The sequence below is a fragment of the Ambystoma mexicanum genome, chromosome 9, assembly GCF_040938575.1.
Source record: "Ambystoma mexicanum isolate Mex_15411 chromosome 9, UKY_AmexF1_1, whole genome shotgun sequence".
In the NCBI taxonomy this organism is placed as follows: domain Eukaryota; kingdom Metazoa; phylum Chordata; class Amphibia; order Caudata; family Ambystomatidae; genus Ambystoma; species Ambystoma mexicanum.
In genome coordinates this window covers 59,825,143-59,849,864 of record NC_090931.1, presented here as the reverse complement: position 1 = coordinate 59,849,864, position 24,722 = coordinate 59,825,143, and the positions used below count along the sequence as shown (strand labels likewise).

The 24,722-nt window shown below is 48.0% G+C and overlaps 1 protein-coding gene across 3 annotated transcripts in view; it reads right to left on the bottom strand.

The window, feature by feature from the left end:
- PRDM10 (PR/SET domain 10) overlaps positions 1 to 24,722 on the bottom strand; it is an 825,235-nt gene that overhangs the window by 595,133 nt on the left and 205,380 nt on the right. For all 3 annotated transcript variants that reach the window (XM_069614147.1, XM_069614145.1, XM_069614146.1), the window contains exon 5: positions 6,413 to 6,668. In XM_069614147.1, coding sequence (XP_069470248.1) covers positions 6,413 to 6,668 — 256 coding nt within the window. The remainder of the gene's footprint in view (positions 1 to 6,412; positions 6,669 to 24,722) is intronic.

Here is a 24,722-nt window from a genome sequence, read left to right as displayed (position 1 = left end):
ACCTGGTTTCCGCCCAGGCTAAAGAACGGAATCCGCATTACTTGATCTCAAGATACAACTAGGGGAGATAATGGACAATGGGAAGCCAGGACTTCTGCTGCTTCTAGATCTTTCAGTGGCTCTCTATCAGGTTGACCATGAGACACTCTGCAAACAACTTTGGAACTCTGCTTACTTCTCCACTGAAGCCACAACGTGGATCTCATCATTCCTGAAGGGAAGAAGTATGAGAGTGTTTTCAGAGCAGGCATGCGCCGACCTAGCACCATCCACTGTGGTGTCTCTCAAGGATCTTGCACCGTCCCCACGCTCTACAATATCTTCACCCTACCCCTGTTCAACGACTTGGATGATCGCCGGCATAGCCTACACCAACTATGCCGATGACACTCAAGTACTCATCCCGCTCACTGGCACCTATGCACAGGATGCAGCAACACTCTCCGACATATATGCTACCATCCAGGGGTGGATGGATGCGAATGGTGTGTGTCTTAATGGGGAAAAAACAGAGATCCTAATGGTCAGTACCAACAACACCCTCAATAAACTGGATGATCAATACAAGACTTTTAACATTGATAAAACTATCATCACAGTGCCATAAGCAGTCAAAACGTTAGGGGTATTCCTCGACTCCTCTCTTTCCATGACTAGACATGTCAGCGCCACCGCGTCTTCTTCAGCACTTACCACCAAAATCATTAATGCTGTCAAACCTTACTTGTCCACCAACAATTGCCTGTCAATAGCTAGGGCCACCATTGGGGCCAAACTGGACTATTGCAACGCCCTTCTTTTGGGCACTTCTGCAAAAAAACCTCCACAGGCTACAAGTCACGCAAAACAATGCTCTTAGAGCGGCTGTAAGTATCCCCAAAAGAGAACATCTTTCTCAGGCGAGAAGGGATGCACAATGACTGCCTGTCACAGAACTAATTATTTTCAAGACCATTCCTATCACACAAGTGTCCCTCCCTCGCAGCCCCCAGGTATCTATCGGAAAAAATATTACCTACCTCCTCCTCCAGACCTATTCGTTCCCAACACACCAACCTTATTCTGTCCCTACCTTCGAAAGAGCCAAGGCGGGTGGTGCCAGCTTCCAATACCTCGCGCCCAAAAATTGGAATGCGCTGCCCACTGCTCTCAGGATTAAAACTTCATATGCCGTCTTCCGCAAAGCACTTAAGGTTAAACTCTTCAACTAGATCAGTACTTCTGCTGTTATACACCTGCCCTTCTGGGCGTACTCCTAGTACCAGGTTCCCTTGCATAAAAGGAACCCTTTAGGCTCACATCTGTAAGACTTTCACTGTAATTGGTTAATGTAGTGTTTTTCACTGTGATGCACATGTTTGTTTTTAATGCAGCGTTCTTTGTCACTGCCTTACACATTTCTCCTGCTGTTTTACTGTAAGATTAGCAACACAACCATGTTCACCTGTAACCCCGGAACAATCTAGGCATATGTCACTAAGCTAATGCACATGTACAACCGGCTTAATGTGAATGTACCATACTCTGCTCTGCTCATGTAACAAAGTTAATGATTTGTAACAGTGCCACAATGCCCCAGGGCCGCTTGTGCACTATATAAATACAAATAAATAAATACTCAGGTCAATCAGGAGAGACTGAGAGAATAAGAGAAATCACAAAACAAAGAAAGTATATGGGGAGAAATGTGTCAATACTGGACAACTTTACCAGGGGAAAAAGGGAACAGTGTCACTGATAAGAAAAGTCAAAAGGAAGAACAGAAAATAACGAAATAACACAGCCCAAGAAAAGAGGGGAAAACTCCAGAGAGTACTGAATGAACTGTGTGAATTGATAAAAGTACTCACCAGCGACTATTTGAAGAGAACATATAGATCTGAAATTAGAAAACAGCAAACACAACAGGAGAAGGGAGTCATTCTCCTGTCCTTAGTTATTAGATCAGTGGTAGGGTCCATAAGGAACTCGTGTTGGCCACAGTAAAGAGACACAGGTGATAACAGTTCAAGGGTGTTTATTAAACTGCATATGTGGGTTGGAAAGACGCCCAATTTAAACCTAAATCTAAGATGGGAACAAGCTACGACCATCAAATAATAATAAGGCAGTCCTTGTGGCGTCTTGTCAAATAAAAGGGCCTATACTAAGAAAAACCTATTGCCAATCCTTACGATAAATACAAACAAAGAGTGTGGGATAGGATTCACAGGAAAGCAAGAAGTGTTTACAAATAATTAGTCAGCCAAAGTTACGACGCCTCAGGGGAGACTGGATACAGCCCAAACGGGACCCTACTGGCCCAAAAGCCCCCCGTCCCCTGCCACCCGCCTTATGCTAAGAGACATGGACCCACCTCATTGGGACAACAAGAGGAGACAGTTCGAGTTGTTTTGTTTAAAATGTTAATGTTTTTATTATGTGATGCTTATAATCCTTTAAGCACTGGCATGCAGTATGTCATGCAAAATGTAAAATAATAAATGCCAATAAACAAATTTAAAAATAAATACAAATAATTAATCAGGGTCTCCCTTCCCCACGTTTTGAGCATGGGACAAGGCGGGACACAGCACACGCTCGAGCCTTCCCAGCACGAGACTGCCATTCCGCTCTCAGGTATCGGGACCTTCGGTGATTAAGTCTCTTTCTACAAAAAGTCTCTTTCCTCCGAGAACCTAATGTCTTCAAATAATAAACAAAAAGTTCCTTTCCACATGTACGTTGGGTGAGGACCTTCACCCCTGGATCCCTCTCTTCTGGGCTCAGATCCACAAAAAGTTCTTGCCAATATCAGGACCGTCGGTAGTTAAGTTTCTTGCTCCCTAGGGGCTGATAAACTCCAAATCCTTAACAAAAGTAATTTCCCCGATTGTTCTTGGGGTGGTAATTCTTCACTCTTGGGTCCCCCTCTTCCGGGCTCAGATCCTTCTCAAGATCAGCCTCAAGATCACAACTCTGTCGGGTTCACTACGGCTTGTCAAAACAATCTCATCTGTAAGATTCACAAATCTTAATGTCTTTTTAAACAGTTCACTGTTATTGATATTGATATTTTATTTCTATCACGCTCGTACACAAGTGTTTCAGAGCACGACAAGGCAAGGAAGGAAGGGGAACAGTGGAGAACAAAACAATGATCTTACTAGGCCCAGTGACATTGAGAACGCGCAAGTGCATGGGAGAGGGGGAGGGGAATGTGCATGGAAGGGGGGAGAAGTGGAAAGTGCGAAGCAAAGGAGAAACAGATAAATAATAATAAATAAATAATAAAGGCAACAGTGTTAGTGCAGCCAGCAATTTGCAAGTGTTAGGTTTAAGGTAGCAGACAGAATAGGTCTGATAAGTGCAGGAAGAAAAAGGGGGGGCTGTATGAGTACAGATACAGACCCCAGTGCAGGGGGTGGCCTGGAGGCAGTGTGGGAGGGTGGCAGGGTGAGCAGGTACCTGGGCCCGGAGGATAGAGGGTGGCCAGGTGCACGGTGCCAAGAGAGAACAGATCAGCAGGGGAGAGGGGAAGGGAAGGCAGAAGAAAAGAGGAAGCTCTTGAGGTGCTTCCCGAACCAGAGATGATTCTCCTCAAGTTTTAGAGTGGCAGGGAAGCTGTTCCAGAGGGAGGCCCCAGCCGAAGACAGAGATCTACTCCCAGCTTGTTTCTTTGAAAAACGACTGACCCTGAGGGAGTTAGAGGTAGAGGAGTGAAGAGCTCGAGAGGGGAGGTAATTGTAGAGGGATAGCTGAAGGTATTTTGGACCCAGGCCCCAAAAAGCCTTCTGGACAATGCAGAGGGTTTTGAATTTAATCCTTGCATCCACTGGAAGCCAATGGAGAGATTTCAGAGCTGGAGAGATAAGATCCCAGGGCTTGAGGCCAAGGACAAGTCTTGCAGTCCTGTTCTGGATTAGTTGCAGAGGGCATAAAGTAGAGGCAGGTAGATTTAGAAAGAGGCTGTTACAATAGTCCAACCTAGAGAGAACCAGAGCGTGGGAGACCATGAGCTTCTGGGAGAATGAGAGGAAAGGCAGAGTACCTCTGAGAAGGTGCAGCAGGAAGTTTGACTTTTTAGAGACCTCAGATGTGGGTGGAGAAGGAAAGTGTGGAGTCAAAGATGACCCCGAGGACATCCTTCTGTCAGGTTCACACTTGTCAACACACTGTTTATCGGGACTTTAGCCTTCACCCCTTTTTCATCGGCATCCCTCCGTCGGGTTCACTCTTGCCAACTTTGCCAATCACACAATTCCTTGAACAGTTTTTATGATGCAGGATTCTCTTCCCTTAGCTTCACAATCATCTATCGGTCAAAGACTTTTGACCGTACAGAGGATTTTACTAGACTCCTGTATGATCACTTTGACCCTCTTCTCGCGTCTTTTCCAATGCTTTCTGGTAACAGTGGTTTCAACAATCAGGTAATCATCCAGAGTTTCCTGAGTGAGCACCCACGTGGTGCCTCACTCCTCTATAGCTGTTTTTCCCCTTTCATATCAACAGTTCTTTGTACTTTCTTCAATTAGCCGCTTGCTACTTTTGTTCAACACAGTTCGGTTTCTTATCAGCTCTCCCCTTCACCCCCCGAGCTGTGATGAACCGCTTGGTTTTACTGGTCTCGGAAGTCAAGGTCGGTACCACAGTGGCAAGCATCTCTTAACGCTTGGTTATCAGCAGAGGAGGGCCCCATGTACCGTTGACATCTACTGCAACACACGCTGGCTATTGTTCGCGTTCTTACGATTCCTTCCATGGAGGTTTCATGGGCCTGACTCGGAAAGGGCAAGGTTGCTTCTCTCCATTTCACCCTCTCGGTTCACTCAGTCTTTCACCTCCTCTTGAACTGCCGTGCTGAGTTGGCTCTCTTGGCGTGTGGTCTGCCTGGCTCGTATTGTGCTCCCCCTTTTATCCCTGTGGCGACTTTGCTGGACCCTTGTGTTGGGACATGTCAGGAAAACAGGTCTGGTGTTTGTCTGCTGTCTTTCATGGTGTGCAAAGGTGTTCGTGTCGGAAAAGGTGGGGTGGGTTTGAGTGTCCTGAATTATAGCCCTCGTACCAGGGGATTTCGTAGACTCAGAGGGGTGAGATTGGTAGGGTTTGTGAAACAACAGGGAATGATAAGGACTAATAACGTGAAATGAATAGGGGGGGGGTATTATGGGAACAGTAGTGTTTTGTCCAGGCTCACAGGGAGTTCGGAAAATAATAACCAGAAGGAGATAAAGAATGACCAGGAGTAATCTGGTAGGACACAGGAAAACAGGGATTCTGGGAGAGATACTTTCTGGGTGCAACAGCTTTTGGGATCATAGGGGGATTGGTTAGCTACGGAGGGATCGTTGGATCTGGGCAAGAGATTCAATGGGAGGAAGGGAGGCAGGCGTATTACAGCCTACAAAGACCTCTGATCTCATCCACCTCTCCTTCTTCCTCGGTATAATACCACGTCTCACCTGAGGTATTTACCTGAGCACAACCCTGGGCTCCCCCATCCAGGTGATCCTCTCTCTCTCTCGCTCTCTCTCTCTCGTCCGCCCCTAGCGTTGGGGTCGCCCCAGGCCACCTGAATAAGGGATTCTCGAGATCCACTTGGGAGAATACTCTCAGGTTTCTCACCGGTCAAGGGGTTTAGTTTGGACAGTGGACAGATTCATTTAGGACTTTTCACTGATAAACACTTTAGCTAGTTTTGTTAGGTAGGGACTCCTCATAGTATAGGGAAAGTTAGCCCTTTTTCCTTTTCTTTTAATAAAGAGTTCACTAAAATGAATCAGAATCCACATCCTTCTGACCCACTACAGGTCCCATTAAAATAAATGATGTAAAAGGAAAGATTTCCCCTTATGCATATGTTTAAATGTGTCAAATACTAAAGTGGTAGGTAGTCCATTTTGGTGTTACCAAAGTGTGGATCTGCACAGGCTGTATAGTGATTTAACATATCTAGCAGTGTGTTGAACTTGATGCAAACCAGTTTGAATAAATAGTACATTACAACAAGCCTACCTCCTCCTGAGTCTGCCTGGCTGCTCAATCATAATCATCAGGAATATGGCCAAGACTTACGCTAACCTTGTTGCACTCCTAAACTAGCTTTTCAGAACCAAAGGAAAATGATATGTAAAAAGGGCATGTTTGCGTAGCATTATTTGATACCTTTGGCTGAAGCAAGCGCCTGATGAAGAACAATGAGAAAACAAATTGACAATGAGGAGACCGATTTCGTGCAACCCACAGGGAACCAGTGAACCAGCATTTTAATAGGACACTTTATCATTATGTATCTGACTGTCAGATAACCCAGACCAGAGGTCTACCTGCAAAGAAAGCCTCTGCTGTGTAAGCTGTAGAATAAAAAGTGCCATTTTCAGACCATCTGGCAATGGAAACATCCCTAGGCAGCTGCAGCCGTCATACTTACACAGGTCATTAGGGTCAAAAGGACGGGGCGGATCAGCTTCCCATTCATCCAAATCAGAGTCTTCATCCTCGTCATCGTCGTCATCCTCATCGTCGTCATCCTCATCGTCGTCATCCTCATCCTCATCATCATCGTCATCCTCGTCATCATCATCTTTTGCATCTGACCTATCAATGGGACTCTGCAAAGACAGATGTGCAGAGCCATCGACTCCCTCCATAGGAGGTAAACTTTCATCATGTAGCGACAGTGATTCCTACCAGAAAAAGATTAAAGCCTTTAAAACATAATTTAAATAAAAATGATATACCTCTATTCAATGAGCCAAATAAAAAAGGTAATCAAGAACACTGCATCATGTCTCTATTTGTTTATCTGATCTATAATCTGATTCATTAAGGGGCAGCAGTGCCCCAAACATGATCTAAAGAAGGTACATCTCCTAACTCATTAGTACAAGTGCATGAGATCTAAAATAGAAAGTTGTAAGTTAATCACAAAGTCAATTCACTTTAAACCTCACTGGACAATGTTTTGTCCTTTTTACTTCCTTAGCAGATACTGTCATTCAAGTTCCTCCTGCAAGCACTGTTGGTTGGCCATAGCTGCATACCTTATTTGGGCCTCATTACAAGTTTGGCGGTAGCCTTGCTGGTAAAACCGGCCAGCTGCTGCCAAACTTGTGTTTTTTTTCCGGCACCCACGAATCGGCAATAACCTGGGCATTCCGGTCCTGCCGGACTGGATATTTGCCCATTTGCGAGCGCCGGAGAAAAATATTCCCATTCCCTATAGGGCTCAAATGGGAATGGGGAGGTCAGATGCACCATTACCATTCAGAATGGAGTCGGTGCATCAGACATGCTGTGCTCAAGGAGGCCGCTCTGCCCGCCAGGTCAGACCTGGCGGTCATAAAGGCACCCGCAAGCACAACTCAAAGTTTACTGGTCCTGTAACTACGGTACCGGCAAGCTTACCGGTACCGTAGTTCCGGAACCGGCAAACTTATAATGAGGCCCCTTTACTTTGAAGAATTACATTAAGCAGCATTTTGGGGGACTTCCCCATCTTTGGCCCTTCTTGTGTTTCTAGCTGCATTATGGAAAAGCATTTAGAACCTTTAAATTCTTGCGGCTGATCTAGTTTGTTAAGCCGGTCTTCCACCCTAGTCCTCACATCTCCTCAGTAGAGGAGACTTTGCCCAATCTCGATGTAGCAAGAACTTTAAAGTTAACCTGGAAAGGAGTAACACTTTCAGCAACCTGCACCATCTGTTTATTACTTACAGTGGTCATCCATTTGTGAAGAGTTAAAGTAAAGCTTTCATCTCTAGAGGGCCTGGTGTTTCAAAACCATTTACCACGCCTCGGACTGGAGGGTGAGCCCAGGGTATCCCACTCATTGCACCTTCTGGGAGGCACACATCGGGTAGTAGCCAGACCATCTCAGACCCCTGCCCTGTGGCTCCAATCCCTCATACACAAAGATGGGGATTATTTCCAACACCCCAAACTACCCAATAGCTTTAGGAGATAAAAAGCAATACAGCAATGTGCCTTAGGACCCCATGAACTTAAGTTGCATGCCAAAAGATCTGCCTCTGCCCCACTAGATTGGGCACCACACCCAAATCCTTTGTGAGGAACCAGGAATGAGACGGGGACACAGAGGACTCAAGGTGTTTGGCATAACCTTTTTTTATAATACAATAAAGGGGGTTGGAAAATCCCTTACTTACCTTAATCTAGAAGGTATTTCCCTGCCTCATCAAAAAACTAAGGGCCTGTCCTGTATCAAGGTGTCCAAAGCAAAAATGTCCAGTGTCCGAAATCCTATCCTAGCTCTCTCATTTTAAAAGTAACTGAGGTGTTAGGGGTTTTGTCTTTGGCTTGAAAAGTGCTAAAAAAAAGGTATAGATCCAAAAAAGGTTCCAAATGGATAATGTTTACAGTTCCAGAGAATGGCTCCCATCCCCAGGTTTCTCTCCACCAAAACAAAAAGTTGAAAAGAATAATCAAGTTCTTTATAGCCCAATAGGCAACCCCCCTCTTCTTGGTGTGGCAACTGACTCCAAGGGAAAGGACTCCCTTCCCAGGTCTTTTCCACATTCAATGCAATTCAAAATCCTAAGGGCAAGAGTCTTCCTTGGGATTCTCTTCTCAAAATACCACAAACTTAATTCTAAATCCTAAGGCATGAATCTTCCTTGAAATTCTCTTTTCAAGATATCACAATTTGGGTGCCAGTCCCAGACTCGCAAAACACCTGGTACACTCTCCCGCCAGGTTCTCGCACTGGAGGAAATCTAGTGAGCTTGCAGCAAGGTGCCTACACGCGCCTTTGGCTAACTATAATCAGCGTACTACAGCAGCTCAGGAACACTTGGAATTTATTAGAAGGCAACCAATACTCCTAAAAGATGATAATGTCAAACTGAAGCAACGAACACACATCTCTACTGTAACCTAAATGATCTAAGTATTCTGAATAATTTTGAAAATAAGAAAATGAATGAAATAAAAATTATAAAAAGATATGTAAGAATTCAGAGAGACCTACATTCACAACGAAAAAGAATTCAAATTTAGCATCTCTCCTGAAGAACCACAGGCACATACCGTGGGGAAAAACGTGTTGAGAGAAACAAATGTGAACATATGGAAGTCAATGTCATTGGAAAAAAATTTACAAATATATGAATGAAAACCAGAGTTGCATGAAAATGTATGCAAATGAGAACATTTCAATTTGGACTTGCATGAAAGTCAATGCAATAGAGATAAAAATTGCCAATTGTGTAATGAAAATATGAGCAAGAACATACAAAAGAAAAATTAAAATGTATATAAAATCAACCAATTTGTTAATTATTTGTATTTTATTTATTTATATAGCACAGCCAGGCCCAAGGGCAACCGGGCACATATCTTGACAGGGTCAGTATAGTACAATAATTGTTACATTTTGGATAGAGAGTTAGTGCAGTATATACATACATTAAAGTTATACATAGTATACAAAATAGTGTGCAGCAGTATCTGCGGTTACCGTGTAATTATACATAATTTACAATGTGCAGTGCACAATATCTACAGTTTAGCAGAATAATCAGTACAGGCGAAGGCTAACAGACCAAAAAGATGTCCTGTGGTGAGATTTACTCATTTAGGCATCAGTGGTAGCTAGCCACACTTTAGATCTTTGTTTGAAGAGAGTTGGGGAGTGTTCTGATCTGATAGCTATTGGAATCGAGTTCCAAAGTTTGGAGGCAAGGACAGGGAAGCTGTTTCCCCCGGCTTTCTGCAGTTTGTATCTGGGGATGGTCAGGCAGTGTGCTTGAGCCGATCTGAGTAGTCGTGTGGGCGTGTAGTGAAAGAAGCGAGAGGAGAGATAAGTGGGGGCCTGATTGTTCAGACATTTATGTGTGAGGGTAAGAGACTTCAGAGAAATTCTTTGTTTTACTGAGAGCCAATGTAGGCTTCTCCTTGTTTCAGAGATGTGTGAGGTTCTGGTGATGTTGAGGGCAGCTCTAATGGCGTTATTTTGGATAACATGTAGTTTGTTCAGGTTACGTTGGCTGGTCCCTAGATATAAGGCATTGCAGTAGTCCAGTTTGGCCATAACCAAAGTCCTGGCCAATATAGTACAGTTCTGTGCGGTAAGGAAGGGGCGGCATGCAGTGATGAGTTTACATGTGTAGGTGGATGCCGAGACAACTGCTTTGGCTTGTCTATTAAGTGATAAAGTGGAATCGAGGTAGATTCCTAGTGTTTTGGTGTCTGAGGAGACTTTGATAGAAATGCCATCAATGTTGAAGGTTTTGAAGGCAGGGTCAAGACTATTCAGTCGTTGTTGGGAGCCCAGGATGAGGAGCTCTGTCTTGTCATCATTAAGACAGAGCTCATGCTGGGCCATCCAGGCTTGGATGACTTGATAGATGTCGTTCAAGGCTTTTGTGTCCTCTATGTAGTCACCTGTGATAGGGATGAGTATCTGGGTGTCATCAGCATAGTTTATATTGTTTCTACCAGAAGCGCAACCCACTAAAGTATTTTTTCAAAAAGAAAATGGATTCATGATATTGCTGCAGTCGCAATATAAGCACTTAGGGTGCAGAATCTAGGTAAACCTATTAGTTTTCTTGGCACATAAAAAATAGATATCGCCGAAATAGGAAAACAAAGCCGACTGTCATGCATCGAGCACCACACTCACCGTTGATTCATGATCAATACGCTTTCCGAACAGCAGCCAAGCCGTTCTACACCAGATAGAGATCATCTAATGCGCTTTGGTCAAGACGGCGCAGTATTCCGGCATCAAAACATCACGTGTCGTCTTAACATTACGCATGTCATGATGCAGACGTATTTAGGTGCCTTCCTCAAAACGCACCTTGCTTCTGATTGATACCATTCTGTTTTGAAGTCGCGTTCTTTTCCTCAGTAATTGAAAACACTTTTTGTCCACATCATTGATATTATCGGCTGACTTATTTAGACTTGCTTTTCCAGAGTCGTTTCCTTTCCACGGTTCTGCTCCCAAACGAACATTCTCATCTGAGCTTTTCCGTGTTTGGCACAAGACGTTCTTCATCTGGTTTGTCCGGCACTTGAAGGAGAACGCGTGTCATTCGGTGTTCAGCGTTCAGAGAAGGCAGACGAATCCAGTCGCAGATGATAGGTTCCTACTCTATCACAACTCAGGTGACTCTTCTGCCATCAATGTACTGGATGCAATTATTGTCTACACAACGCGAGTGTGAACTTTAGCTATCAAGTTTGTCAAGCCCTATTACCTACATTTAGTCTATTTGAGTTTGCATGTCCTAAGTGAGGATACTTCCTGTTTTTTAAGGACCAATTATTCCACTCTATTTTGAGGGCAAGTTGGTACTCGATACCAATTATTTTGGGTTTTGTACAGTTGAAGATTCCAGCTGTATGGAGTAATATCATTTGGGTTTTGGACACTTGAAGATTCCAGCTGTATGGAATAATATTCATTTGTGCACAGAACTTGTGGACGCTATACAGAGTGCACCAACCCGACTCTAGTCCGACCCTCGTGCCGTTCGGGTTAGCTCCCTACTAACATTCCCTTCCTAGTCGTCGTTTTCCTTTGGACTCCTGTATTGAATATTTTCACTGAATTTTCCTCTATGCATCAAGACTCCTAACAGGTTAGTGGGGAAACTAGCGTTCGTAGAATAAGGACAACCTTAGTGGATATCTACTTACCTTATTGTTTCTTTTGCACAGATTGGAGGGCGTTTTCTGTTCTTTTTGCCCTTTCAATTGATTCCTCGCTCTGTTCGTGTTTATTGTTGGGCAGTGGGTTTAATCAATGGAAAGGGTTTTTCCCTGAGGAATCGTCTGTGAAGTTTGGGAGAAGAGTTTCACCTACTACATTGTATCCTTTTGGTGGTACTATACCTGTATCCTTTTTAAGGTGTATGTCCTATTGTATACTTATCTGAATATCAAGGGAAATCATGTCACCGACAAGGACTGCAATCTGGTAATCAAAGGTTCTCGCACTATGTTCATCCACTTTCAAGATCAGAGGACTGTGATGAGGGACAGGATAAGTTTAGAAATGCGGCTAGTATTGCCTTTGTCAGAGCTCTTTTCTGGGACTTTGAGATTATAAGTAGTTCCCGTCTTAAAACCCCTACCAGGGTCTAATGTCCCTGGTAAAGCTTCCAGGACTATTTCCTGTAAACTTTTCATAATCTCCTCCCAGAATCCTTTTATCTCAGGGCAACCCCACCATATGTGCATCCAATCCCCCACTCCCTTGCATCCTCTCCAACATTCCTCGGATGATGATCTCAACATCTTGTGCAATCTACTGGTGGTGTAGTGCCATTGGAGCATCGCCTCTCGCAGTTGCTGTGATCTGGTAATCTTTACAATGTTCCTCCACGGTTCATCCCAGTGTCTCAAGGGTATTACCTCCCACAGTAAACCTTCCCATGCCGCTTGGTACGGCCAGAGTCTTGGAGCTGGGCATTCTTGTAGCAGTCTATAAATATATCTGCCACTAGGCGTTTGTCCCGGAGTGTGATGTGATGTATGTCTCAAATTTTGTTAGTGCTCTCAATGCGGCTTGCTGGTTCTCCTTCTGAGCTGGGTATATTCGAATCAATCCTCTTCTCTCAGCCATACCTGTGTTTTGCAGTCTACAAATGACATTACTTCCCTCCTCCCATACCATATCCCCAATCTTTTCACACCCCTTTTCCGTCCACCTTCTAAATGCTCCTTTTGCCATACCCGGAATGAAATTGGATTGTCAAACAATGGAGTGAAGGGGGAGGGGATCGATAAGTGCCCTTTCTTGAGTCTCATGTCCCAGATGTCGCACGTCGTGCATAGGACCCTACTGCGCCGAGCATTCGGCGGTCTCATTTCCGTGAACCCAGAGGAGGCCTGCCTGGGGCATTCCGGCAACTGCTCATCAATGCGAGCCCATATTTTATCGGTGCATCCCAAGAACCACTCCTTGACCACTCTGATTTGGGCAGCTTCATAATACTGATATATATTGGGGAGTCCTAATACACCCCTGTGTCTGGGGGACCTCAGTGCATTCATAGCTACTCTCTGACGTTTATTCTGCCAGATAAATCTAGAGATTAGTGTATTCAGGGTTTTGAAAAAGGCCGTCGGAATAGCTATTGGGAGTGTGTGGAATCTATAGAGAACCCTCGGGAGGGTCACCATCTTCACTGTGTTTATGCATCCCAGCCAGGAGATCCGTAGTGGGGACTACTTTGTAAAATCTGTCTGTTTGATCACGTCTAGTATGTTTGCTTTATATAACGCGGCCACCCTACTCATTAGTTTGATGTCTAAATATGCTCGACTTCCCTCTGCTGTACGAAATGGGGAGCTTTTCCATATTAGACTGGCCATTTCCTTTGAGAGCCTTACCTCTAACATCTTGGATTTACCCATATTTATTTAAGCCCGACAGCCCTTCCTGTTCCTTAAGGGTGGTTACTAGGGCAGGGATAGACCTCTACGGCTCAACCAGAGTTAGTAGCAGGTCATCAGCATATGCAGCCGTTTTGTGCCCCCCCCCCCAAATGGGACCCTCTTGATGGACAGGTTCCGTTTTACTGCTGCTAGCAGGGGTTCTAGGTAAATAGCATACAGGTGTGGGGATAGTGGGCATCCCTGTCTCGTCCCTCGTTCTATGCGTATTGCTTTTGAGATTTGATTATTCACCGCCAAACGAATCAGAGCATTACTATAGCCGGCTCTAACCATTTGCATATATTTAGGCCCGACGCCCATTCAGGCCATTGTCTGAAACAGGTAAGGCCACTCCACCCTATCAAAAGCTTTGTCTGGTTGATCAATGTGGATTGAGTAATAGGAGGATTGAGCGGTATAGGTCCTTGGAACGATTGATGACAGAGAGACAACAAATGTTGAGCGGTCCAGTGGGTAGTAGACCCCAAGTGTGTGAATTGTTTGGTACTCCTCCAGGTGTAGTTTCTACATATATTAAATTGATGCCTTTAAAGGAATGTATGCAGGGTTCCTGGGAGAGATTGAGAATGGAGTGGGTTTCAGAACTGGGAAGAGATTTGTCTGAGAAAATGTGGGATAATGTTTGGAAGGTGACCGTAAAAGCCAAAATGGATTTGAATCTGCGATTTATTCACCAAGAAATCTTAGGTCGTATTTATTGGATACCAGTGAGAATGAATATGAGGGGACTGGCAGATACGGATCTGTGTTGGAGTTGTAATCGTTCAAGAGGGACTTATTTGCATATGCTCTGGGAGTGTGAAAGAGTGTTGGACTTCTGGAATGATGTTTTGGATCGGATTGTTCTGGTGGCGAGTATATCACTTCCTCGAACTTTTATGTCTGTGGTCTTCCTCTCAGTTGAAGGTAGAGGTGAGGATATTTGTGATTAATCGGAATGGATCGACAGGGCATTGATGGCGATAAAACATATCATGAAAGTGTGGAAATCTAGGAAAAAACTGCATACTGAAAACTGGTTAATGGACATGCGAACACTTTTGCGGTATGAGAGGTCTCAAGCACCTAGACTTCATCAGGGGATTGATTATAGTGAGAAATGGGGATCTTTTAATGATTTATTTGGTTAAGGTGCAGGATTAGCTATATGGGAATAATAATGATAGAGGGGTTGGGTGGGGGGTTGATGTGGTGTGTGTTTGTTGTGTTATGTGTTCAAATTGGGATGTGGGGGTGGGAATTTTGTTGTAATGTTCAATTGAAGATTGTTCATCTTTTAAGGAAATGTTATGTATATTTTGTTATCACTTGTATATTCTTCGATTGTTATTCTTGGAATAAATATTAAATAAAGATGACCAAAAAAACAAAAACATTTGGGCAAGTGACACTTAAAAAAAACAACCTTTCTCTGCATCGCATCAACGCATCAAACGAGATGAGGGGCCGATATCTGCCTCATTTCTAGTTTTTTTAGCAGATGGCTCAACCTTCTGGTATTGTGCCAGGTTTGCCTCCCTTTTATAAAACCTGATTGATCCTGCCCAATGACCCCCAGAAGAACCTCCTTTACTCTCTGCTAATATTGAAGTATAGATTTTAGCATCTATATTCAATAGCGTGATAGGCCTATATGACCCGCAACTTGTGGGGTCCTTGTTTGGTTTTCCAAAAAGGACTACTTTCGCTTCCGTCATGCAGTTCATCACCACCTCCCCGTCCCTAAATGAGTTAAAACAATTTTGCCAGGAACCCTAAAGCCCCCCCCAACGCCCCATAAAGCCATCTGGCCCGGGTACTTTATTGCTTGGCAAGTTTTTGATCGCCCTTTCCACCTCTTCCTCCGTAATTTCCCAGTGTAGGCGGTCCCTCTCTTCTGCCGTAATCTTGGTCAGTTTTATCCCTTCCAGAAATGCCTGTATCTTTTGTATGTCTGGGTTCCCCGTAGAGTAGAGCTCCTTGTATGCAGTGAACACCTGTAATATCCCACCTGTTTCCGTAGTTATCGCACCGTCTGCTAAGTTTATTCCCTCTATGTGCCGTTGACCCTTCTGTTGCTTCAAAAGCCTGGCTAGCATTTTATCCACCTTGTTTGCGCTCAGTTAATATCTTTGTTTAAGCCTGAACAGGGCGTTCTCCGCCTTTGATGTGTTTAGTAGTGGCAGCTGCCTCTGTACCTCCTTTACCTTATAATTCTCCTTAGTCTTTCAGCTTGCCAATTTATTGTGTGCCTACGTCAGCGCTTCCTCTAGCTCTTTCTCTAATCTGTCTCTTTCTTTCTGACTTAGGGCTTTTAAAATTAAATATTGGCTGCCACCAGCCTACTCCCTAAAGTCAGCGTAGTGTGAAATTATCAGAGGCCAAAAAGGGTGTTCTTAAGTAGCACCCCTTTCCCTTGGGTCCTTATGGACGACCCAGGACCATATACTCTAAGGAGTAAAAGGGGATGTAGTAGCAAGGGAAATTCAACACACATACCTCTGACCACTGTGGTAGGTCAGAATAAGGACTCATACAATGAGGCTTTGTTTTAAGGGCTTCATTTGTTTCAAATTCACCTAATCTGTCGCTAAATCTGTCGCTAAATCTACAAGCTTCAGCCATACGCTATAAAAGAAAGACCAAAGGGTGCTTGTCAGGATGTTTGTAAATAAACGTTTTTTTCTGCCCAGAATCCTACGCTAACCTAACAATTTTCCCCTTTCTGAGAAAAAGAAAACCACAAAAGAAGCGAAGAAAGATTCTGTGGAACTATTGGTCTGGAAGGGATGACTGCAGTCTTCTAATCCCAATCCTGTCCCTATTTAGAAACTGCCTTTGCCCAAAGTTCAAGTTCAAGGTTCACAATTCTTGGTGTGCTTGGATGCTATCAAGGTGTTCCAGCCAAGCTGCTCTCAGTCTCTTCCCACTTTGGGATTCGTTCAGCCTTTCTTCCTCCTCATTCATTGCTTCTCTCAGTCCTTACCCATGTTGAGGCTTTTACGCTCATAACCCACACTGGGGTGTTCTCACGATTTCCCCAGTCTGGGGTTCTTCCAGTTTCTCTCCCTCTGTGGCATTCTACCTATCCACTCTGGGTTTCTTCTCCTTCTCACTCCCCTTCTCTGTAGTGTTCGTTTCTCAATCTGGCCTTTTTTCTCTCTCCTAAGCCCCCCTCCCTCTGCACTGGAGCAACCACGTACCGGATTACCTTGAGCTGTGTTCCTCAGGAAAGCTGTGGAGTCTTGTGGTTCCCTGGTCGGCACGAGGCCGCTTACACAGGTCTTCTGCCAGGCTCCTCGTCTGTGTCTTGGGGTGGCCAGTCGGTATGTTACTTTTCCGCTGGGCTCTGCATCTACCTTCTTGTTCCTGCAGCTCTGTCGGCATAGAGTTGTGTATGCGACTTTTCAGCTGGGCTCCACCTATGCCATGTGAGCTTTCTACTTTCACAGCTTGGTTGGTGCGGAATCGGTTAGGCGACTTCTCAGCTTGGCTTCCTGTTGTCCTGCAGATACCCTCTCTCATTGTCTCAGCTCAGTTGGGGCGGAGTCGCTTATGCAGCTTTTTCAATGGGCTCTGCGCCGTCCTACCGAGACACTCTCCACCCAGGGTTAAGCTCTGCAAGGCATGCTCAGCCTTCTCAGTGATAGGCTGTTCCAGGGATGCTCAAGTGGATTGGTTCACTGGGTATGCCTACGCTCAGTCGGTCATTAATAAAGAGTATACATGGCCATTGCAAAATCCAACCCCCTACGTGCCCTGTGCCCTACAAAGCTGTTAATGCTTGGAGGTGAGGAGAAAATAGTGACTTATACTGCTGGAGTCTCTATACGCTAAGGGAGAGTCACATCTATCCTCTAAGTGGGACCCTGCTTATGCGGTTTACTAGGGTGTGTTAGATGTGGCAGGCTCACCTCCCTAGTCCCAAAGGGTGGTGGCTCTCCCTTCGGAATAGGTGGTGATCTCCCTAGAATCGGCCCATCATCCAAAAAATTAGGAACCAAAAAAAAAAAAGGAAAAAAGCAAACAGAGTAGGGGTCTCTTCAAATGAGACTGCAGAATCCACATAATGAAATTCTACCCTTATGCTTGTTAACAAATCTCCCAAATAGATCTCATCCCTCCAAATGAACGATCACCCAACAAGCCCCTTTAGGTTCGTTAATGAGAATGTCTTCTGTGACAAAGACCTGGGAAAACACAACCAGACAACAAAAAGTGTTGTGAAAATAACCGCTTTAGTTAGATTTCACAAAAATACATCTTAACATCTTAAGTAAGGCTCCCTGTTTAATGGTATTTATTATTTCGACATTTCCACCTGTATTTATCCACATTTATATTTTGCTTTGTAAAAGAATAAAGGTGCAACTAGTATTTATCCAAATGTATTGAAAAAATAAAGTTGCGCTTCAAATGCCTTTGATTGGGTGCTCAATGAGCTGGGCTGCTGCACTTCTAACAATGATACATCTTTACATTAAAAGCAAAAGGCTGTTCCTGCTGTTGTTGCTCTGAGAAAAACTTCTCCAAAGTGAAATCCATTTCTTTTTTGATTCTCTCAATTGAATTTCCTTACGCAGGCATTGGCCTGCAAAACATGATGATTGCCAACTGGAGTGCTGAGCAAAAGACCTGCATTCCCACTTTTTTCAGTTTGTACAAATAAATACTTAGAGAAAACAGGGAGCCTTAATCATAAGGAACTTCTCTTGAGGGTTAGAAAATAAACTAAAAGTCTTATGAATAAAAGTAAATTAAATGATTGCCTTCTGGAAAAAGGAGACCATAGAAAAACCCTTAAAGGACAGGAAGACCCGGAGGGACATTTAAACACCTAGCCATTGCCTCCTAACATCAGTGCAGCAGGACATCCGCCACAATAACAGCTTAATAAGTCTCCCCGAGCACACACAGTTTCAGAAGGGCTACCAGCGCTCATATAGGTTTAGCACAGCCACTTCAGCCTAATTCTGAAAAATCAGCAAGTGAGAACCTAGTTGAACCCAAGCCTCACAACCTTTTGGTTAACAGCTGCAGATCATGATCCCGAGTTCACATCTGGGAGAGCCAGGCAGCCTAGTCCACTGTGGTGGCTGACTGGAGCAGCCGACTCCTGTTGGAGGAGAGGGGAGAGAGTTATACAGGAGAGGTGCTGGATCGAAGAGGTGATGCAGAGAGAAGCTGGGGCAGCAGTACATAGGAGGAGGTGATCGCTACAGAAGACAAGAAATTGGCGCAAGTTAAAGGTGAGAGAAGGAACAAGTTACTTACCTGTAACTGTTGTTCTCCAGCATGGGTCTGGCATGGATTCACATGCTCATGAATAAAGAATATTCCCCGTCGTCAGGCTGGGAATCCTCGGTAAAGAAAAAACCAGTATCAGTTTCGTTTCTGATCTGTCTTTCGTAGTAATAACCAATCACTGGTCTCTGCGTCATACTGACCACAGCCAATGACTGCCCTCTACCTAAGCACCGCCTCTGGCAGCCATCTTCAGATTTGGAAGCACGTGAAGTGGCAGTATGACCAAGTGAAGAGCCGCAGAGGGGTAGGCGGGAGGGTTCGCATGTGAATCCATGCCAGACCCATGCTGGAGAACAACAGTTACAGGTAAGTAACTTGTTCCTTCTCCAGCATGGGGTCTGGCATGGATTCACATGCTCATGAATAAAGAATACATAGCAGTACACACATGCACAACCACGGGAGGTGGCAAAGGCTCAACATTAAGCATTACATCAAACTCAACATTAAGCATCTTACCTCCTCACCAGGCTCACCTCAGGCGAACAGGTTGCGCAGCACTGCTTGGCCGACCCTGGACTCCTCCCTGGAATCCCGATCGACGCAGTAGAATTTCGTGAAGGTGTGCGTCGACCTCCACGTAGCAGCCCTGCATATGTCCAGCAGGGGCACACCAGAAAGGAACGCCGTGGTAGCTGCGATCGCTCTGGTGGAATGGGCTCTCGGACGGCCAGGCAGCGGTCGGTTTGCCAACCGATGACAGTACATGATACAGCCGGAGAGCCATCTAGAAATGGAAGCCTTCGAGAGAGCCTTCCCCCGATTGACAGGTCCAAAGTTCACAAAGAGTTGTGACGTCTTCCGAAAACACTTCGTGCGGTCCACGTAGAACTTCAGCGCTCTAGCCACATCCAGCGAGTGCAAAGTCCTCTCAGCCGGCGACGAAGGCGACGGGAAGAACACAGGCAACACCAAGGGTTCGTTGAGATGGAAGTCCGACGGTACCTTGGGCATGAAGGAGGGGTGCGTCCTGAGCACTACCCTCGTGTCGTGAAAAGTCAAGTACGGGGCCTTGCAGGAAAGGGCCTGGATCTCTCCCACCCGTCGTGCGGAGGTGATGGCCACAAGAAACGCTGTTTTCCACGACAGAAACTTCAACGGGCCGAGTGCAGAGGCTCGAACGGAGGTCCCATGAGCTTGGTCAGCAGCACGTTGAGCTCCCACGCCGGGGCCGGAGCCTTCACCGGCGGGAACGATCTGAACAGTCCCTTCATGAATTCTTTCACCAGACGATGAGACCACAAAGACGTCCGTCCCGTGGTTCTGGTGTATCGGGAGATCGCAGCAAGATGAATCTTGATGGACGCGTGTGCCAGTCCAGCTTTGGCCAGCGTCAGCAGGTACGGCAGTACCTGGGGAGCCGTAATCCGTAGAGGGTTAATCTTCTGTGCGTGGCACCAGACAGAGAACCTCTTCCATTTGTGTCCTTAGCATTTAAGAGTCGAGGACGCCCTGGCCTTTGCAAGAACCTCTCTGCAGTCGGCCGGTATGTCGTATCCTCCAAACTCTAGCGCTGCAGGAGCCAGGCCTGCAAGTTCAGCGATTTCGGGTCGTGGTGGAGGATGGCGCCTCCTTCCCTGGAGAGTAGATCCGCGTCCCCCGGCAGCTTGATTGGCGGGGACGCTGACAAGTCCAGAAGGTCCGGGAACCATATCTGCCTCGGCCACGCAGGTGCGACGAGGATCATCCTGCACCGTGACCTCTTGAGCTGGTTGACGAGCCGGATTAGCAGTGGCAAAGGAGGGAACGCGTAGAGGAACAGGCCCTCCCAGGGGAACGAGAAAGCATCGCCCATGCTCCTCGCCTGGGGAAACCTGCTGGCGAACCTCCGGCACTTGGAGTTCGTCGCCGTCGCGAACAGGTCGATCTGGGGTGTGCCCCACTGTCGGAAGAGGCGATCCACTAGATCCTGCCGTAGTTCCCACTCGTGGCACGAGCGCAGCTCCCTGCTGAGTGAGTCGGCGATGGTGTTTTTTATCCCTGCCAGATGAAACGGCACCAGAAACATCCTTTGGGCGACGGCCCAATGCCACAGGTCCTGCGCCTCCTTGGACAGCGCTGGGGACCTGGTTCCGCCCGGTTTCCTGATGTAAAACATGGTGGTGGTGTTGTCGGTGAAGATCCTCACCACCTTGCCCTTGAGGGACGGGAGGAAGGACCTGAGGGCCCAGAACACTGCACGGAGCTCCAGGACGTTGATATGGAGGGACTTCTCCGTCGGGAGCCAAAGGCCTCTCGCGTGCAGATTTTCGGTGTGCGCTCCCCACCCTTCCAGGGAGGCATCCGTGGTCACTGTCTCCTGGTGGTCTGGGGTCTGGAAGTCCATGCCCGCCGTCAGATGCCCGCGGATGCCCCACCACCGGACCGCTCGGCGGAAACTCTCGTCGAGTGTGATCCTCTCCTCGAAGCCGCCCGTAGTTTGGATCCAGCGCGCGTCCAGGAACTCCTGCAACGGGCGCATCCGGAGCCTGCACATGGGAATGAGGTAGATGCAAGAAGACATCATTCCGAGGAGGGACTTGATGGACCTCACCTTGGCCGCGTCGGAAACCAACATCCGCTGTACCTTGCCCAGGATGGACCTGGTCCTTTCCTCCGACGGGGAGGCCAGAAGGGACACTGTCGAGCTTCGCTCCCAGAAACAGTGCGTTTTGCGCGGGTACCAGGTGAGACTTGGCGTAGTTCACGGAGAATCCCAGGTCCGTGAGAAGTTGGACGGTCCTTGCCGTGTGATCCACGGCGAGCTCCCTCGTCTTGGCTCGGATGAGCCAGTCGTCCAGGTAGGGGTAGACGTGGATCCCCTCGCGGCGCAGCTGCGCCGCCACCGGTGCAAGGCACTTGGTGAATACCCTGGGTGCCGACTGTAGTCCGAAGGGGAGGGCTTTGAACTGGTAGTGACGCCCTTGGACCACAAACCTGAGGAATTTTCGGTGCCCCTTTAGGATGGGAATATGGAAGTAGGCATCCTCCAAATCCAACGATGACAGGAAGTCTCCTTCCTCCAGCTGACCCAGGACGTGCTGGAGGGTGACGATCCGGAACTTTTGCGCCTTGATGAACTTGTTCAGACGTCGCAGGTCCAGGATGGGGCGCCATCCCCCCGTCTTCTTCTTCACGAGGAAGTATCTCGAGTAAACTCCGGAGCCCCGAAGCCTCTTTGGGACGAGTTCGATGGCGCCCTTCCTGAGCATCGCCTTTACCTCCAGGAGAAGTTGAGGGACGTGAAGTTCTTTCCTGGCCACGGGGGGGACGTGCGGACACCTTCTTTGAAACTCGAGCGCGTGGCCCCGGGCCAAGGCGTCCAGCACCCAACGGTCGGTGGAGATGGACTCCCACACGCTGACGAAGCTCGCCAGCCGGCCTCCCACCGGGGTGCTTCGGTGGGGGCCCGACCCCACGGTCGGTTCAATCCTGCTTCGACGAGGCTTTGCCGCCTTGACCTCCTTGGCGACGACGGCGGGGTCCGCCAGGCTTGCCTCGTCCTCTGTAGGCCTCCTGAGCCGACGAGCGGGCCGCTTGACGGTAGGTGGAGAAACCGCCGCCGGAACTTTTGGAGGCGCCCTTACCTCCGCTGCTACGAAAGGGCGTCCCCGTCGTTGTTGCAGAACTCCAAGGGCCCGGGCCGTCTCGGTGTCCGCTTTAATGGCCTGAAGGGAATCGTCCACTGTTTTCCCAAACAGGTTGTTCCCATCGAAGGGCATGTCCAGGACTCTGGTCTGAACGTCTTGACGGAAGTCCGTAGCCTTGAGCCATCCACGCCCCCTAAGGCAAACGCCGTTGCCCAACTGGCGGAACCCAGTGTCGGCGATGTCCGTCGCAACGGTAATGGCGTGGTCCGAAGCCACCTCACCTTCCTGCAGAATCTCCAGGGCCTCTGCCCTCTTGTCGGCCGGCAAGAAGTCCAGCAGGGGAGCCAGTTTGTACCAGAGCTCCCTGTCGTAGCGGGCCACGATAGCCAAGGCGTTGGCCGCTTTAATCGTCGTCGCCGCAGACGAGATGACTCTGCGTCCCATAGCGTCCAATTTCTTTCCCTCGCCGTCCGGTAGGGAAGTCAATGTGGAGGCCGCACCCCCCCCCGCTTTTTTCCTGGCCGCCGCGGAGACGACGGAGTCCGGGGCAGGCTGCGCCCGGAGGCACAGGGGGGCCGTGTCCGGGACCCGGTACTTCTTCTCGTACCGGTCTCTTCTAGCTGGCGTCGTGGAAGGGTTCTTGAGGAGGGTGAGGCCCTCATCCCAAATGTCGTCCAATAGAGGCACTGAGAGGACCGTCTTCCTCTTGGCCTTGCGCCGCTGATAAAGGAAACCTTCCTTCTTCTTCTCCTCAGGGCAGAGTTGGAAAAGCTCGGATGCCCTGGTGATCATGGAGTGGAACGATCCAATCTCGTCGGGCGGAGAAGCCCTGGTGGGAGGCGACGACGGTACATCCTCGTCGTATACCTCGTCGTCCGTACCCGTCGCTGCCGTGTCAGTCCCCGTATCATCCCCTCGGGTGGACGGGGAGGAGGGCTGGAAGGGGCGCGACGGATGAAAAGGAGGCGGAGGGTGGATCCTTCTTTTCTTGGTAGGGGGAACACCAGAAGGTCCCGGTTCTGGGTCCCCCGACGGGAGAGGTTCCGTCGGCAACGGTAGTCTCATCCTTATCTCTGAGCATAAGGACTGTATAGCCAACAAAATGGCCGCCGAGTTGTCTCGCGGCGCTGGCAGAGGGGAATCCGATGGGCGATCAGGGGCCCCGTCGGTACCCTCGACGATGTCGTCGTCACCTGCGTCGGGATCCATCCCGACGGGCCGGTCTTCTTCCACGCCGAGGCCGTGGCTTAAGACTTCGACCAGCTCCTCCTCCGAGGTTGAGGCCGAATCTACGATGACGCCCTGCCCCCCCTTTTTCTTCCCCACGGGGGATTTCACGGGGGTCCTATCGATGGGCACAAAAGAGGACTCCCTCCAAGGTGGCAGGGAGACTCTGAGCCCCGAGGTCGCCACCACTGGTGTAGCCTCCACAGGCTGAGCCAGGGCCGCTGCGACAGTTTCGATAGAGGGCTTGGCCGGATGGATTAAGGCCTTCACCACCCTAGGTGCGCTCACCGCCTTATCCTTGAGGGGGGGGACACTGCCTCGCTCCCCCTCCGCCTTCGAGCTCGACCGGGGCCTCTCCAGGAGCTTCGCCGGGTGCTCGGCCTTCCTCTTACCCGACCCAGAGCGTTGGCTCGTGGTTGATGGTGCCGGGGAGGGTGCGCCCTGCCTGGCGCCCGTAGAGCCCGACCGTTCGGCGCTCCCGGTGCCAGCGGACTCGCGGTGCTTGGCCTTATGTTGGACCCCCGTCGCCGGGGCGTCCTCAAAGGTCTTAGAAGACCGCTCGGCTTTCTTCCTCTTCTTCTCGCCGGACGGGCTCTTCCCTTCCAGCCAGTTGGCGAGACGTTGATGGCGGTCCTTCATGGTCTGCTCCGACATGTTGCCGCAGCACGCACAGTCCTTCTCCACGTGCGTCTTGTCCTCATGTAGGCAGTAAAGACAAAAAGAGTGTTCGTCCTCCTTGAAGACGTTCTGCAGCTGGCATCCAGGGCAGACCCTGAACAGCTTTCCGGGCGTCGAGCTCCCCTTCTCCTGGGCCATGACCGGGCCTGAGAAACTTCTGGAGTCCTCCAAAAGCGTAGCTCGACGAAATCTTCACCCTTGAGGGGCGCAGACGAATCTGACACGGGTCCCCGTTGATCGGATGGAGAATCGGTGGAGCTTGAGGCTCTTTTGACCGAAAAAACGAAGTTTTTGAGAAAAAACGTGAAAAAATAGCACTAACGCTCGAGAGCAATAGCACGAGGATCCCAACACATGAACGTGCGGTAAAAATCTGAAGATGGCTGCCAGAGGCGGTGCTTAGGTAGAGGGCAGTCATTGGCTGTGGTCAGTATGACGCAGAGACCAGTGATTGGTTATTACTACGAAAGATCAGAAACGAAACTGATACTGGTTTTTTCTTTACCGAGGATTCCCAGCCTGACGACGGGGAATATTCTTTATTCA